This window comes from Takifugu flavidus, chromosome 7, assembly GCF_003711565.1.
Source record: "Takifugu flavidus isolate HTHZ2018 chromosome 7, ASM371156v2, whole genome shotgun sequence".
Classification (NCBI taxonomy): Eukaryota; Metazoa; Chordata; class Actinopteri; order Tetraodontiformes; family Tetraodontidae; genus Takifugu; species Takifugu flavidus.
In genome coordinates, this window is record NC_079526.1 from 13,609,654 (window position 1) to 13,625,980 (window position 16,327).

General features: G+C 40.8%; 3 protein-coding genes across 3 annotated transcripts; 2 read left to right on the top strand and 1 right to left on the bottom strand.

Moving 5' to 3' along the window:
* Positions 1-4,164: 4,164 nt before the first annotated feature.
* Positions 4,165-6,837, top strand: LOC130529069 (restin homolog). The gene has a single exon (XM_057038965.1). It carries the CDS (start codon positions 4,165-4,167, stop codon positions 6,835-6,837), a length of 2,673 nt encoding a protein of 890 aa, XP_056894945.1.
* Positions 6,838-7,968: 1,131 nt separating this feature from the next.
* cfap144 (cilia and flagella associated protein 144) lies at positions 7,969-8,868 on the top strand. The gene is made up of 4 exons (XM_057039000.1): positions 7,969-8,308; positions 8,385-8,444; positions 8,526-8,629; positions 8,689-8,868. Exons 1-4 carry the CDS (start codon positions 8,188-8,190, stop codon positions 8,818-8,820), a joined length of 417 nt encoding a protein of 138 aa, XP_056894980.1. The 5' UTR covers positions 7,969-8,187; the 3' UTR covers positions 8,821-8,868.
* Positions 8,812-11,500, bottom strand: LOC130529096 (probable rRNA-processing protein EBP2). Its single transcript, XM_057038993.1, is given in 10 exon segments — positions 8,812-9,485; positions 9,586-9,760; positions 9,858-9,948; positions 10,052-10,127; positions 10,311-10,400; positions 10,487-10,610; positions 10,724-10,896; positions 11,032-11,066; positions 11,069-11,114; positions 11,305-11,500. Coding segments are annotated over 10 exon segments (954 nt in total). The 5' UTR covers positions 11,401-11,500; the 3' UTR covers positions 8,812-9,437.
* Between the last annotated feature and the right edge of the window lie 4,827 nt (positions 11,501-16,327).

Sequence of the window (16,327 nt, forward strand, 5' to 3'; positions counted from 1 at the left end):
GAAAATGAAACAGCTTTTGACAAACTTTTAAAAAAGCTACAAACTATTGAGTTCAAAAGTCACGAATTTTTTAAAAGCAGGAAAGAAAAAGACCAGGAGTTACTCTTTCAGAATCAACAACTCACCATCGAGGTGGAGCAGTCTGAGCACAAGGTCAAAGAGCTTGAAGTTACAAATGCAGGACTCACAAAACAAGTGGAGCAGTCTGAGATCAGAGTCAAAGAGCTTGAAGTGACAACTGAAGAACTCAACAACCAGGTGATGCACTCTGAGGAAAGAATCACACAACTTACCAGAATGCTACAGCGAGAAGAGGAGCTCAACAATGTGACTCAATATATCACCAATGATATTATCAGTGTTGCTGTTGTAAGAATACTGAATGAAGACATGGATAAGAAAGAGCAGAGCTGGAGGAGAAAAGTTCAGCAGCTGCACCTGGAAAATAAAGATCTTGTCAAACAGATTCAAATTAGCGAGGTAAGAAGTCACGAGCTCATCCAAAAGCATAAAACCACAGAAGCAACAGTTGAAGAGTTAATCCTTCAAAACCAAGAACTCATCAACAACGCCAAGCAGTTTCAGACCAGAATCGAAGAGCTTGAATTTATAAATGAAGAGTGTCTTGCAATTACTAAAAATGCAGTAAGAAATGTCGAAGAGCTGATGCAAAACAAGGAAGAACTTGATAATAAATTACAAGCCGCTTATAAACAGGTAAAAGAACTTACTGCTGACAATCAAGAGTTGGTCATGGAGTGTGATAACTTTAAAAAGAGTTTCTTAAAGCCGGAAGAGAGCAATGAAGAACTGGCCCTTAAATATGTCAGCTCTACAGAGAACAACTTAATAAAAGAAAATAAACAGGAATTGCTCACCAACCTATCAGAGAAAACACCCCAAGAGCTGTTGGACACAGCAATCACAGTTTGGAAGAAGAGCTCAAACAATCCATGAAAAGAGTGACAGATCTTCAGGAACGCTACCACAAAGTTGTCCAAAGTAATGAGGACGTGGACCTTTTTCTTCAATATTTTGAAGACATCTGTGGAGAGATACTTATAAAAATGGAAGCCTTAGAGGCAAAAATCAAGCTAGTGGAAGAGGAGAACCAAGAACTCTCCAACGCTCTTGAAGAAAACGTTCCTCAAATGCAGCTGCTGCTCAATATAAAAGACCAAGCTGGAAAAACCATCCAAGAACTTTTAGAGAGGACTCAAGCTTTGTCCCGAAAGTATAACAACTCTGAAATGTGGGTGAAACAATTGGAGGTCATGAATCAAGAGCTGACCACAAATCTTGAAGGATCTTTCACAACAATTCAACAGCTGGTCAGTGACAAACGAGAACTGAAAAACACCTGTGAGTCTTCTCAATCCAGAGTTAAAGAGTTGGAGGAATTGACCAAAGACATGGCCGAAACAGGAAAATGTTCCAAAGTGGATTCCAGAGTTCTGAAGGACAAATATCTAGACATGGCCAATAAATATGAAAGCTCTCTGAAAAAATTCAAAGAACTGGAGAACAACTACCAAGATGTGGTCAGAAAGTTTGAAGCCTCTGAGACTGAGGTCACCCCGTTGAAAGATGACATCCAAGAGCTTTCCCTGAAGAACAAAAGTTCTGAAAGAACCATCAAAGATCTCCAGGCTCAGAATCAATTATTGTCCAATCAGAGTCAGACCTTTCAGAGGAGCTTAAAGGAACTGGAGGATGAAAATGAAGAATTAAAACTAAAATATCAGGCCGTGGCAACCGAAGGTAAAGATCTGGAGGCTAAAATAAAAAATGTATTCAACAGTAATGACAATCTATTTGCAAAGGTTAGACAGCTGTTGGAGATCAGTCATGAGCTCAACGTAAAATGTAACAACTCTGACTCAAAAGTTGACCAGCTGGATGGCAAAAATAAAGAACTGACCGGAAAATATGAAAAATCCGAGACAAGCCTCATACAGCTGTTTGACAATACCAATGAAGCGGCCAGTAATTATAATTACTCTAAAAACAAAGTCCAAGAGTTAGATGAGAATATAAAAATCTTGACCAAGAAAGACCAAGTGGCTGAGAAACAATTACATCGAATGGAGCAACAGCTGACGGAACTGGAGCAGGTCTATCAGAAGCTGCATAAGAAGAAGAAGAAGCACTGTGGACTTTTCTCTTGGTTTAAGAAGAAATTCCAAACCAAATGATAATGTGAGGGAGACTCAACTTGATGAGTGTTCAAGATAAATTAACGAAACTGGGGGACATTTCCAGGCCCATGCAGGCCCCACACAGACCACCTCGTATTGGAGGTGTCAGATATTGGAATTTGCTTGATTGAATTGATAACGTTTTTTTCTCATCTGTTACCACCTCCTCGATGGATGCCAGCATGCACTTCTTGGGGTCCAGTGCCAAACCACTAAACCACGGTCTAAACTGCCCCCCCAACACGGATGTAATGGCTCTTTATTCTCGGCCGCAGAAAATATATAGGTTAGTTCTGCATTTACACATTGGAATTCGTAATATTGGCCTCAGCACCTCTTGTAACAATAAAAAGGAATAATACCATTTTCTTTTGTGAACCATGTGTTTTCTCAGCTATAGAATGGTTAGTACACCACATGCCAATGCACAGAATAAACACGCTTCCCTTTTGAGAACATCACCATTTCGCTTTGGCTTATCGCTGCGTCTATGCCAGATTTATAGAGCTACTGAAGCATAGTTCAGGCAGACAACTCAAAACGCATGATTCCTTCTTCGGGTTTTAGCAGCAGTGAGCAACCGTGATGTTGCATTAGTGCCGTCTTTAGATCCTCTTCCTCACTTAGTTCTCAGATCTTTTGAAATAATCCAGTAGAGGTCAAAAATTAAAAAAAAACAACAACTTCTTTCCTCCTACTCGAACACTGAACACTCGCCTGAACAATGTCGTGGTTGGGCGATGTAGCTCAGACTAGGCTCCAGGCAAGGTGAGTAGCTTCAAAGTATTTTTCAGTGTTTTTTAAACCTGTGATCACGTTGGAAGATGGCCCCCCATGGCTCAGGGCAGAGCTCACATATTGTTGAAACTTGCGTCATGGCGATCATTGATTACGGTATGTAGCGCAAATAGGTTTTTTTTTAAGGCGGTGAAATTGTTTAAAATATTCACAACATCACCAGATTTGAATCTTTTCCTTCATTTCAGTCCAGACACAGTGAGCTCATTGCACTTCATCTTCATTTTTTATAAGCAACATTTTGGTTGTCTGATGTGTGCCTGTCAGTGTTGTCAGAGACTCCTCGGCGCTCTTGGGATGACAGGAAACCAAGCATCCATCATTAATCAGGGAGATTTACATTATGTGCCCACATATCTTATGTCCAACGCCCCATCAAACCATCTGATGAAATCATATCCAAGTGGGCAACTGCCATAATTCATGCTCTCGATCGACCTCTTGACATTTTCCTCGGGACAAAAGAAGGGGGCAGATGTGTGTACCCCTTTCTCCTTTCCAAATTGGTGAGCTCCGTGACCTTTTGGTCATCCATCATTAATAATGTACTTACTCACTTTTGAGTGCTGCAGCAACAATAGCATTCTTGTCAATTGACTTTGGTGTAAAGATGCACTGACATGTTCATGAGTTTTAAATTTGTAACTTCAAGCTTGTTGACTTTGGTCTGACTGCCCCTCCTTGTTAGCGAGTTCTTGAGTGGGAAGGACTAATTAAGACAGTTACTTCTGTACTGTTAAGCTTTTCAACAAGTTTTTGACTTCTAGCCATGTTCTTTTGAATTATCTTGTCAAGATATTTCAGTCACTGGTCCAGCTGCTTAATTTGTCTTCTAGCTCTTTATTTTCTTGGCCAAGTCAAAATTCACTATTTGTGCAATTACAAATGATCATCGGCAAGTCTCGGAAGGATTGCTGATTCAAAATGGCAGATTATGGGTGACTATTCCGGATTAAAAATCGGAATACTTGGAAGGTGGTCTGAAGAAAGAAATGACAGGATAAAGACTCTGACACAGGACACACACCCTTGTTGGGCTTTGATCTTACTAAAAAGGTTTGAGATCAAAGACCTTGAGTTAACAACTTAATAACCAGGTGGAGTATTTTGAGGTACGATTAAACCAAGTTGCCAAATAACAGTGAATAGTGAAATAGTGAAGGTAGACATGGAAGAGAAAGAACACAGCTGGAAGACAAAAGCTCAGCAACCAAACCTGGAAAATGAAACAACTTTTGACAATCCTTCAAAAAAGCTACAAATTATGGAGTTAAAAAGTCAAGAATTTTATGAAAGCAGAAAAGAAAAAGACCAGGAGTTGCTCTTTCAGAATCAAGAACTCACCATCGAGGTGGAGCAGTCTGAGCACAAGGTCAAAGAGCTTGAAGTTACAAATGCAGGACTCACAAAACAAGTGGAGCAGTCTGAGATCAGAGTCAAAGAGCTTGAAGTGACAACTGAAGAACTCAACAACCAGGTGATGCACTCTGAGGAAAGAATCACACAACTTGCCAGAATGCTACAGCGAGAAGAGGAGCTGAACAATGTCACTCAATATATCACCAATGATATTATCAGTGTTGCTGTTGCAAGATTACTGAATGAAGACATGGATAAGAAAGAGCAGAGCTGGAGGAGAAAGGTTCAGCAGCTGGACCTGGAAAATAAGGATCTTGTCAAAAATATTCAAATTAGCGAGGTAAGAAGTCATGAGCTCATCCAAAAGCATAAAACCACAGAAGCAACAGTTGAAGAGTTAATGCTTCAAAATCAAGAACTCACCATCAAGGTGGAACAGTCTGAGCACAAGGTCAAAGAGCTTGAAGTTACAAATGCAGGACTCACAAAACAAGTGGAGCAGTCTGAGATCAGAGTCAAAGAGCTTAAAGTGACAACTGAAGAACTCAACAACCAGGTGATGCACTCTGAGGAAAGAATCACACAACTTGCCAGAATGCTACAGCGAGAAGAGGAGCTGAACAATGTGAATCAATATATCACCAATGATATTATCAGTGTTGCTGTTGCAAGAATACTGAATGAAGACATGGATAAGAAAGAGCAGAGCTGGGGCAGAAAAATTCAGCAGCTGCACCTGGAAAATAAAGATCTTGTCAAACAGATTCAAATTAGCGAGGTAAGAAGTCATGAGCTCATCCAAAAGCATAAAACCACAGAAGCAACAGTTGAAGAGTTAATCCTTCAAAATCAAGAACTCGCCAACAACTCCAAGCAGTTTCAGACCAGAATCGAAGAGCTTGAATTTACAAATGAAGAGTTTCTTAAAATTACTGAAAATGCACTAAGAAATGTCCAAGAGCTGATGCAAAACAAGGAAGAACTTGATAATAAATTACAAGCCGCTTATAAACAGGTAAAAGAACTTACTGCTGACAATCAAGAGTTGGTCATGAAGTGTGATAACTTTAAAAAGAGTTTCTTAAAGCCAGAAGAGAGCAATGAAGAACTGACCCTTAAATATGTCAGCTCTACAGAGAACAACTTAATAAAAGAAAACAAACAGGAATTGCTCACCAACCTGTCAGAGAAAACCCTCCAAGAGCTGTTGGACAGCAATCAAAATTTGCAAGAAGAGCTCAAACAATCCACAAAGAGAGTGACAGATCTTAAGGGACGCTACCACAAAGTTGTCCAAAGTAATGAGGACTTGGACCTTTTTCTTCAATATTTTGAAGACATCTGTGGAGAGGTATTTAGAAAAATGGAAGCCTTAGAGGCAAAAATCAAGCTAGTGGAAGAGGAGAACCAAGAACTCTCCAACACTCTTGAAGGAAACGTTCCTCAAATGCAGCTGCTGCTCAATATAAAAGAACAAACTGGAAAAACCATCCAAGAACTTTTAGAGAGGACTCAAGCTTTGTCCCGAAAGTATAACAACTCTGAAATGTGGGTGAAACAATTGGAGGTCATGAATCAAGAGTTGAACACAAATCTTGAAGGCTGTTTCACAACAATTCAACAGCTGGTCAGTGACAAACGAGAACTTAAAAACACCTGTGAGTCTTCTCAATCCAGAGTTAAAGAGTTGGAGGAATTGACCAAAGACATGGCCAAAACAGGAAAATGTTCCAAAGTGGAGTTCAGAGTTCTGAAGGACAAATATCTAGACATGGCCAATAAATATGAAAGCTCTCTGAAAAGATTCAAAGAACTGGAGAACAACTACCAAGATGTGGTCAGAATGTTTGAAGCCTCTGAGACTGAGGTGAAGCTGTTGGAAAATGACGTCCAAGAGCTTTCCCTGAAGAACAAAAGTTCTGAAAGAACCATCAAAGATCTCCAGGCTCAAAATCAATTATTGTCCAATCAGAGTCAGACCTTCCAGAGGATCTTAAAGGAACTGGAGGATGAAAATCAAGAATTAATGCTAAAATATCAGACAGTGGCAACCGAAGGTAAAGATCTGGAGGCTAAAATAAAAAATGTATTCAACAGTAATGACAATCTATTTGCAAAGGTTAAACAGCTGTTGGAGATCAGTCATGAGCTCAACGTAAAATGTAACAACTCTGACTCAAAAGTTGACCAGCTGGATGGCAAAAATAAAGAACTGACCGGAAAATATGAAAAATCTAAGACAAGAGTCAAACAGCTGTTTGACAATACCAATGAAGCGGCCAGTAATTATAATTACTCTAAAAACAAAGTCCAAGAGTTAGATGAGAAAATAAAAAACTTGACCAAGAAAGACCAAGTGGCTGAGAAACAATTACATCTAATGGAGCAACAGCTGACGGAACTGGAGCAGGTCTATCAGAAGCTGCAAAAGAAGAAGAAGAAGCAGAGTGGACTTTTCTCTTGGTTTAAGAAGAAATTCTAAACCAAATGATAATGTGAGGGAGAGTCAACTTGATGAGTGTTCAAGATAAATTAACGAAACTGGGGGACATTTCCAGGCCCATGCAGGCCCCACACAGACCACCTCGTATTGGAGGTGTCAGATATTGGAATTTGCTTGATCGAATTAATAATGTTTTTTTCTCATCTGTTACCACCTCCTCGATGGATGCCAGCATGTACTTCTTGATTGTCTTTGAGTCTGTCAATGGCTTTTTCTTTTGTCCTAATATCCATGGCACTCGTAACGATGCCGCTTTGCTCCGGAACAATATCTGTCGTTCATAAGAATTTATAAGCCCCGATATTTTCTGCTTCTGAGCAGCAGAGCCTGGTGGGAACGTAGTGCTAAAGTTAGCATGTGTTGTGTTGAAATGTCTTCACAAATTATACTCCTGACACACGGTGAGGCACTCGTTGCAAATTAAGCACACAGGCTTCGCATCATCAGCAATAAACGCATATTTTTCTGTCCATTCATTGTTGAGCTGCCTGCTCTCTGAGTCAACTTTTCTGTTTTTGAAGGTAGAGAGAGACATTTTTTCTTGTTAGCTTGTCTTCATAATCAAAAGAAACAAGTCAGAGCACTGCACCAGACCGCGCCACGAATAACCATTTCTGATTGGTCATTTGAGGTCCCCCAATTTATATGTCCAGCTAAAACAGGTATATTCAACCTGTGTTTCTACCATGATTTAAAAGAATATGAGATATATGGGACTCTCCATCATAATTACAATACACTCTGAGGGCCAGTAAAAAAATCCCCAGGGGCCGGACTCAGCCCGGGGTCCGCCAAATTGAATAGCCCGGTCATAGTAACTTTTACAATAGTGGTAAAATGGGTTTAAATATTGAAGCTAGCTGCATTTGTTGCTACAATTTCTCAGCAAAAGTTTTAGAAATGTATAGTATGATAAATATGAGGGGCATTTACAATTGCCTACAAGTCTATACTTGTAATTAGCTAGAACTATATTTTATTTTATTTTATTTTTCATGACACAGTTCAGAAAAAAATCCTGAAATTGTGTAATGAAATGTGATGAAATTCAGGTAAATCCCAGTATATCCAGTTTATTGAACATACATGTGAATCATTTTCTGACCATTCGGAATTAATTTAACTGGCAATCATTTTTTAATACTTAATTTCTTCTTGCGCCGACTAAAAGTCGTTTTCCGAGCGCGCAGCTCCCCCGTGTGTTCACATGTTGGTACTACAGAACAATAATGGTTTCCCGTCACTAAGCAACAGGCGCAAACATTCTGGCACGTCAGTAAACCCTTCCTTCGGTCCTTATTTTTCTGGCTTGGCACATTAATTCTAAAAATGTCAGGAAACAACAAAATGGATTTGATCCAACAGAACGCAATACACGTTGAGACGATCCGGAAATGGCAAAAACACCAAAAACTTCACACGGAGTTTAGCATCAATCCGCACAGGAAATGTACGTCAAGTAATGATTATTGTCTCCGTTTGAATAGCTTGTGTTTTTGTTTTTAACAAATGATGTCTCCTCTCAGTACATATCCTGCCAGACAAGCCCATGTCTAGGAAACCAGCAGAGGTGGTTACAGAAAACTGTGAGTTCACCTTGACTGCACTCAGATAACTCAGATTTAATGCAAACTATTAGACTGGCAGGTTATGAATTTGTTTTGCAGCGGACTTCATCAAAGCTTTCCACAAGGCCCGAGAGGAGCCCACCAAGAAGTACACGGCTCCCCAGACTGAGAGTCAGGAGGTCGGGTGGATATCATCCCCACTGGTAAGGGAGAAATCCCATCTGGTGTTGGAAGACAATTCCATTCATGTTTTCTCCTCCAGATCGCCTCAAACCGCAATGACAGAAGACTCAATTTCTCCCGATGCAGCTCCGACATCACTAAACACCAAGAATACGCTCTGCGCTCATCACATCTGCCCCGAGACAAACCAGGGAAATCCTCACAAGAGTGAACGTGTTTATTCATCCTTTTAAAAATAAACAACAAATGTCAAAACAAAGCGTGTCTGCTCATCCAGGACTTATCACGGATGATCCAGAAAGGTTCAAATCAACAGTCTCTTAACATTAGAAAAGGTCATGTAAAATTGGAGAGAACCAAGGTGTGAGAAACAGGCAGTAAATACACCCCAGCTCCTGGGAGGGGGATTTCAAAGGCATCCAAAGGGATTTATAGTCAGACAGTGCCTGTAAATCCATCTCAGATAAAATGCAGAGGGGAGGGAAAAAAAGGGTCAGAAACACGTATTTTATTCCAAAACACAAGTTTTATAAAAAGTGGTGGTTGGGGGAGCTCTTAAGAGTCAACTGTGGGCTCGACCATTTCTCAGAACAACCTTTTCCTCGCTGGTTCTGTCCTCAGAGCTTCCTCAGCAAACCAGCAGGACCCCCCCTCGCGCCTTCCACATCGATCCACATTCACACTGCAGACAGGATCTGCACCAAAAGCTGTCGAGGTAAAGTTCACGTTCTCCTCCGTGAATCCTGGTGTGTTTGGAGATGAAATGGAAGGAAAGCCCAGCAGGAAGGCCGACCAGAGTCCAGCTTTTTGGGCCTTCTTTTCCAGCTGTTACGAGCGAGCCTTCATCTTCCGGCGAACAGACTTTCCGGGGCGTTTCTGAGAAAGGGACGGAATGGATATTAGCTGCATTATTATCAGATATGTGACCTTCACAAGTACCTGTAAACAGGCTCTGGTGTCTGAGCCTGTGACTTACGTTCTGTTTTCCTCCTTTGCCTTTCTTCCCTCCTTTGTTTCCCTTGTTGTGGGCCACTTTGGCTCGGAAACTGGACACATCATTGTAGCTGTCTTTGGTATTCCACTTCATCCCGCTCTTCTTACCTCCGTAGCCAAACTTCTGGTCCTTGTATTTCCTCTTACCAGAGGAGCTTCTAAAAGAGAATATTTGATTAGTTTTAAACCGACACCTGAACTGTTTATTTGGCATCTTTATTTAACTGGCTAAAAACTGCAGCGTTTAACATTTACCCTTTTTTGTTCAAAGGTTTTTTGGAACTCTGCTGTGGTGCGTTTTTCTCCTTTTTATCCCCTTCCAGGAAATCTAGTTTGTCAGTCATTCCTAAATGTGGAGGCATCAGAAATCATAAATTACATATTCATGAAAGCAGACATTAAGGCTGATCACATATAAACACACAGAATTTTTAATTTAAAATAATCACCTTTCTGGTATTTCTTCACAGCATTCATCATCGCTTTCTTCTCCTTCTGCCTCTTCTGTATCACTTGTATTTGAACCTGGCACAAAATTGAAAATGTGTTGGAATTCTTCATGTAAAGGTAATAAATCACGGCCTCAGCACTCAAGACAAAATATCTGCTCTCGAACCTGCTGCTGCACCTCTGTCTTTTCAGGAAATGTGCACTTTTGCAGCTCTGCTTCAGTAAACACACAGTAAACATACTAAAACAAACACCAACCTTTTTACCAAATTTCCTTTGCTCCCGCAGTTTCTTGGCCTTCTCAGACCTCTCCAGTATCATCTGCTTTGAGATCAGTTTTTTCCTGATCTGGAGAGAAGAAAAGATTCTGTGGTTGGCTTATTGTGTTCTCCAGAAGCCCTGTAACTATTTCTTTCCTAAAGGAAGGCTCTCACCTTCTGCATGTGCTGGTCTGATTTGGCCATCTCTGCAAAGTAATCGTCAGGCCTCTTGGTGGATATGCCATGCTTATTCAACAAAGGAAGTGCCTGTAGGACTGTCGCCTGAGCTTGACGGTAGCTTTAAAGGCAAACAGAACTATAAGAATCAAACCTGACAATTTCAATCACAGAAAAGGTACTTCCAAAATAAAAGCACAGTTTTGAACAACCGGTCAACATGAAGCCACTCACAAGAACATCTCTCTTTGGAAATCATCATCCACAGTAGCATCGCCGTTGGATTCCCCCAGAACTTGCCCTTCAAGTTTTGAAAGGACATCTTCAGCTGGCAGGTTGGTCATGTCCAGCCTTTCCACCCAGGGCAGATCTTTGCGGAAATCAGCCAAGCACTCTTTCATAGCATCCTGCAACACATGTTGGATCAAGCTGTCACCATTTTAGCAGCGCAATGTGTTCAACACTAATGTTTTCTAAAATTTCCTCAAGGAATTTTGAGACTCCGCAACAAACACCTCACATTGAGTTACTCGATCACTCACCACATTATTCACACATTTCTTGGATTTATCCACGCGACGTTCATCCCAGGTTTCAACAACCCCTTAGCAAAGGCGTCTTGAAGCTGAAAAGATCAAAAGTAGACAGTTAACTGTGGATGTTAGAAACTCCATAACACACTAAACGGTCAACCTTACATACTATTAAGTTATGGATGCGGTGTGTTTACAGTACATTGAGTCGGGGTTGTGTTCTGTACAGTAGCGTTGAATGACTCCCGTAAGCTAATGTTAGCATGACAACAGAACACGCACCTCGCCGTCAGACAGTTCGCTGTTTTCATCCTCGGACTCCATTCCGAGCTGTGCTTCATCCTCTGACGACTCCATACTCCTGCTTTCGACGGTCATGAAATAATATGTTATACACTGCAACGAGATCTGCTGCGGAAAAATATGGAATCTTCTCACATGCACGCAGTGTTTCACGTGGGGAGGAAGTGACGTCAGGTAGTGACATTCAAAGTCCTCCGGCGGAAACTGTCTTAGCGTTTAAAGTTCCTGTGTTAACAAATCCAAAATAAATAAGTACAGTTCCGACAAAATAACAAGGGGCATGCTGACTTTCACTTGTGTGTATAAAGAATTTTATATCTAAAATTTCTTCATTGAAATATTTAGATTTGTTCTCATTACTTAGTTGATACCATATTTAATATTATCCCCGCTTGTTTATTTTTCCACACGATTTCTCTCAATTTTGCAGTAATATTTTGTTCCAGAATCTGCCGCTGTGAACCTTCTTGCTGCACAATGCTGCTTCCGCCATGAGTCATGCTCTAGATGGTGTTGTGCAGTGATGCCACTGTGACCCTGTATTACTCCTTTCTACGCAGTCAGTGTGAGCCTGTAATGGTAGGTAACAGGCAAAAGCATCTTGACCAGAAAGTGGCTGCACTTATCATCCTAAAAGCCAGGCAGAAAGTTTTGCTACAGATGCATTATTACGTAGAATTAGAACAGACAGAGTTTGACATAATGTCACTATAACCTTACAAAGCAATTCTCTACAAAAGATAAATGGCCACTTTGGCCAACCAGAATTTGTTGCTCTGCTCCTGGCTGAGTCTGATGCCCCTTTGCTTCACACCCTGCATTTTAGTCCTGAGGTTTTCCACATGCTATTGTTACTACATCATTTTGCCCATTATTATTTTCTAGTCATCATCTTTTTACAGTGTTTCAAACATAAGCATATTGATACTGTAAATGCAGACAAGCCAGAAATGATGTAAGGTGAGATGAGGTAATTTAGGGTAAGGAAAGGTAAGGTAATGAAAGCTGTGGGCTCTCTAATCGTCTTAACCTGCCCAGTGTCCTTCCAGCAGATCACTGTAATCTCCTGCCCAAGCCACCAGTCATCTTCACAGGCTCTCTGCAGGTCCACTCCATCACTGTCAGGCACCCAGTAAATCTGCTTCTAGAAGTGTGAAGATTTTGGACATGACAATAATTATGGAAGAAAGAATTGTTAGGAAAGCTTAGTAGCAATTTAAATATAAAATACTGGAGGTCAAATTACTGCGTGAATAATGTATCAAGGTCATTAAAATTATCTCTGATTCAGCCTTATGTCAATTATGCTTTAATTTTAAATGCATATATAATACACATTCACCCAGAATTTAAAACACAGTGAATATCGTATCTTTAAAATAAAAAACTGCTTTTCTATTGGGATGCGAGACAATTTCTTTTCAGTTTAAACCATTTTTTGTCTGCATTCAAACACCAAGGTCAGGATTTCTTTCTTCTGTTCAGTGTAAAAAATGTAGTTTTTTCTTATATATATTGTAAAAGTTCTATATTCACCTCTCTCCAACTGAATATAGAAGACACTGTATGTAATAGTATGCAAATTTCATTCATCTTAGGGCTCAGTGGGCTGAAGAAATTACTCTCACATGAGATACAGAGTAGGCCGACGATGGTGATGAGTACTGCTGTGAATGTGAGATGTCATCAGTCTCTCTCAGAGGCTTATCCTCCCAGCCTTCCGAGCAGAAACAGACTGATCCAGTGAGAGCATCAGTCCATTGTTATGGAAAATCAATATTTGTGATTTGTACTTTGCTGCCCTTTATTTCTCCATTGTCTGTGTGGCCAGATCTCCCCTTTCAAAGGAGGAGAGCACACAGTCATTTGCATTTCTGTCATTATAATCATTTGAACCAGTTGGTAATGCGGCCCACTGAGGTCACGTCTCTCTGTCACTCTTCATCTTGGAGTGACTGACTGCATCCTGCCTGCGGGTTGAAAATGAGCTGGAGTCAGACTGTCAAGATCTTCTCCTGAGAGTTATTCCTGAGAAAAAGATCACGTGAATGAATGCCTGGGCCAGAGGTGGGTGGGTAGAGGAGCTCCATCTGAGTTTAGGCAAAACCAAACAATCCACTTTAGGAATTTACCTGTAAAGAAAAAGGTTTGTTCAAACAGCTGTTCCAGAGCTGCCGCGGATGGAAGCAGCTTCTGATGTCATCCTCTGAGCATTGGATTGAATGATAGCATCACACTAACCAGGCCTGCCAGCATTAGGGCCCGAGGGAGTCAAAGATAGACATTACAAAGGCTTGATTGGCACGAGTCGACTAGCGCATTGATGAGACTTTTACGGGCTGTTGCAGTGAATACATAATACATCAAATGCACTCTGTACGCTTGTCTATATCTTTAGCGCTGCTACAAAGTCACAGTGAACCAAGTTGAGTATTTTGTGTCACCTTTCTCCAATGAGAGCAACGTTGCAGAAGAGGGTAAAGTTAAGGTTCTTGCCAAATTTGTGCACTTTTTGCTTAAAAATCAGCCACTTTGGCTGAATCATAAAAAAAGTGGTTACCATGGCTCAGAGGGGGAAGAAGTGAACATGCAGGACACAGTTGGAACACTGTCTTTTTGTGTTCCATTTGCCCGAGTCTGTTGCTTATCTTAGATATTGAAAAAGGCTTTAGCCCAGAAAGACAAAGACTGTCTTTTCAATAAGGCCTGTAGAACAGCCACTTCTACTTTGCTTGGTTACTGTACGCAGACAAAAAACAAACAGAAAAAATAGACCTTCGAGTTTTGCCGTGGAAGCAAAAGTGCTTCAGTTTGACCCCCAATTTATTAAACTGCATCTTTGGCTGAACCATGAGTTCCAGGACAGAAAGGTCAGCACTCAGCACACGGATGTTGTGTTGAGTTTTTATCACTGGAGAAATGTAATGAGTGCATTTATTGCAGGTAGTTCGGATTCTCGGGCAACATTAATATTTAGCAGCGTTGCTTCTAAAATTCAGTGTTTTGGGGTTGAAGTGCCTTCCTGCGCTTCTTTTAGGCTCCAGAGATTTAAAGAGCATTTAAAATTGTGGTGATCTTTGGTTGTGTGTTGCAGCTGAGAGGAGAGGCTGCATGTCTGCAGATGTGCTTTTGTGTGGAAGCTCCTCAATCAATAATGGAAATCTGGGAATGAAGGTGATAACAGAGCAAGCTGGAGGTTTTTGGTCAGATGAAGACAACACGCCCATACATGATCCCTTTTCACCAGCGAAGAAAATCAATAGTTTATCCATAAAAACCATAAATAAAATGCATTAATGGTCGCGAGAGGTCAAAATGTTTATTACACACCCCCATAAAACACGAGGCTACGCTAAAACCTTATAATTGCTGAGGTTAGTACTGATAAAAGTAACAAATAACTACAGTTACGCAACAGGGGCCTTTACACTGGCACAAGCACTCTCATGTTTCTTTCTTGCTTTTACATCATTAGCAGAGTAGTAAACATCCACTAAACAATATGGCTAATTAGGATTTAATGGACAAATGCGAAATCCAATCTACTGTGTTTGTGTCATTTTCTTGCTGTTTTGTCTATTTGATAATTAACTGCGTCATGAAAACATCGCTGTTCATTGAGACCTTTGGCTTTAGTTTCAGTTTAGTTGGTTATTGTTGGACACCGTGTTAACGAGGTGGCAGAAATCATCAGTTTAATGGCTCCATCAAAATGTAACATTCTGATTCTGACATTTTAAAAAGACTAAAACATTTTATTGGCTTTAGCACAGTGAATTCAGTGATCAATTACTTTACTGTGTTTCTCATTAAGCCTCATCATTTGCTTTTTTGGAGCAGTTTAATATCTAACCAATCATAACGCCTCCTGATCTGTTGCCCAGCTGATCCTCATCAATTATGATGCAGCGATTATCTTGGTTTAACTCTCATTCTCAGAATTCCCTGTTTTCCCTGTGGAAAATGTATTTTTTGTTGTTGGAGCTGTGGCCTTCAACTTACTAACATGGCTAGCATGAACACCGATTGATTTGAGTGAATGGCCTTTAGGATTACTTAAGAAAATCAGTTGTGGGAACAATGAGGAAAGACTCAATTGAACCAGCTTGAGCTCGACTGCTGGGGTCTGACAGAACCCTGGCTGAACTTAACAGCTGTTAAGTCTGGATTTTTCAATAGATGTATATAGAATTATCTAAAATGGGGTCACATTATAATTAATTGCAAGTTGGACCAGTGATATTGTCCTAAATTTGACATCACTTTGAATGCATCATATGAGATTTTGCTTCATTACAGGATCCTTCAGTGTCAGTAGCCTCTTTGGTGTGCGAACTGTTGGGGATGAGAGTTAAAGAGCTCTCTTGTGGGCCCTAATCAAATCCTGAGTGCCACCTCTCTGTTCCTCTCTGCTGTCTTGGTTCTCCTCTCTCTTGTCCCACCACCCCTGCGTCCTTCCTGTGACACTGATTAAAAGCGAAGAGACAAATTAATCGGTAGAGCACCAGGTTGCCAGCCTGCTCTGATGGACGACATCCACCGAATTTTTAAGGGAAATAAGATGTCAGTTTCCATCAGTACAAAAAAGGTGTGTGTGTATGTGTGTGTGTGTGTGTGTGTGTGTGTGTGTGTGTGTGTGTGTGTGTGTGGTGTGTGTGTGTGTGTGTGTGTGCACGTTCAGGTATGTGCAGGAGCAGCACGAGGCCCATGCATAATCACCTTATCATATCCTTGTGAATGGAATAGTGAATTGGTGTCTGGATGAGGGAAGCCGAAGGAGCATATAGAGCAGGAAGAAAGAGAGAGTGGAGAGATGAGAGGAGGAGGAGGAGGGGAGGAGGAAGGGAAAGGAGGGGGAATCAAGCTGAACATAAGAAAGGGGGATGACAGAATGGAGGCTAAAAGAAGTGAAGGAGATTGATTATTTGGAGAAAGAAACAGAGGGGGGTGAATAAGAGGGGAAAATGAGGGAACATCTGATTCACTCGCCTTTTCTGTTTTA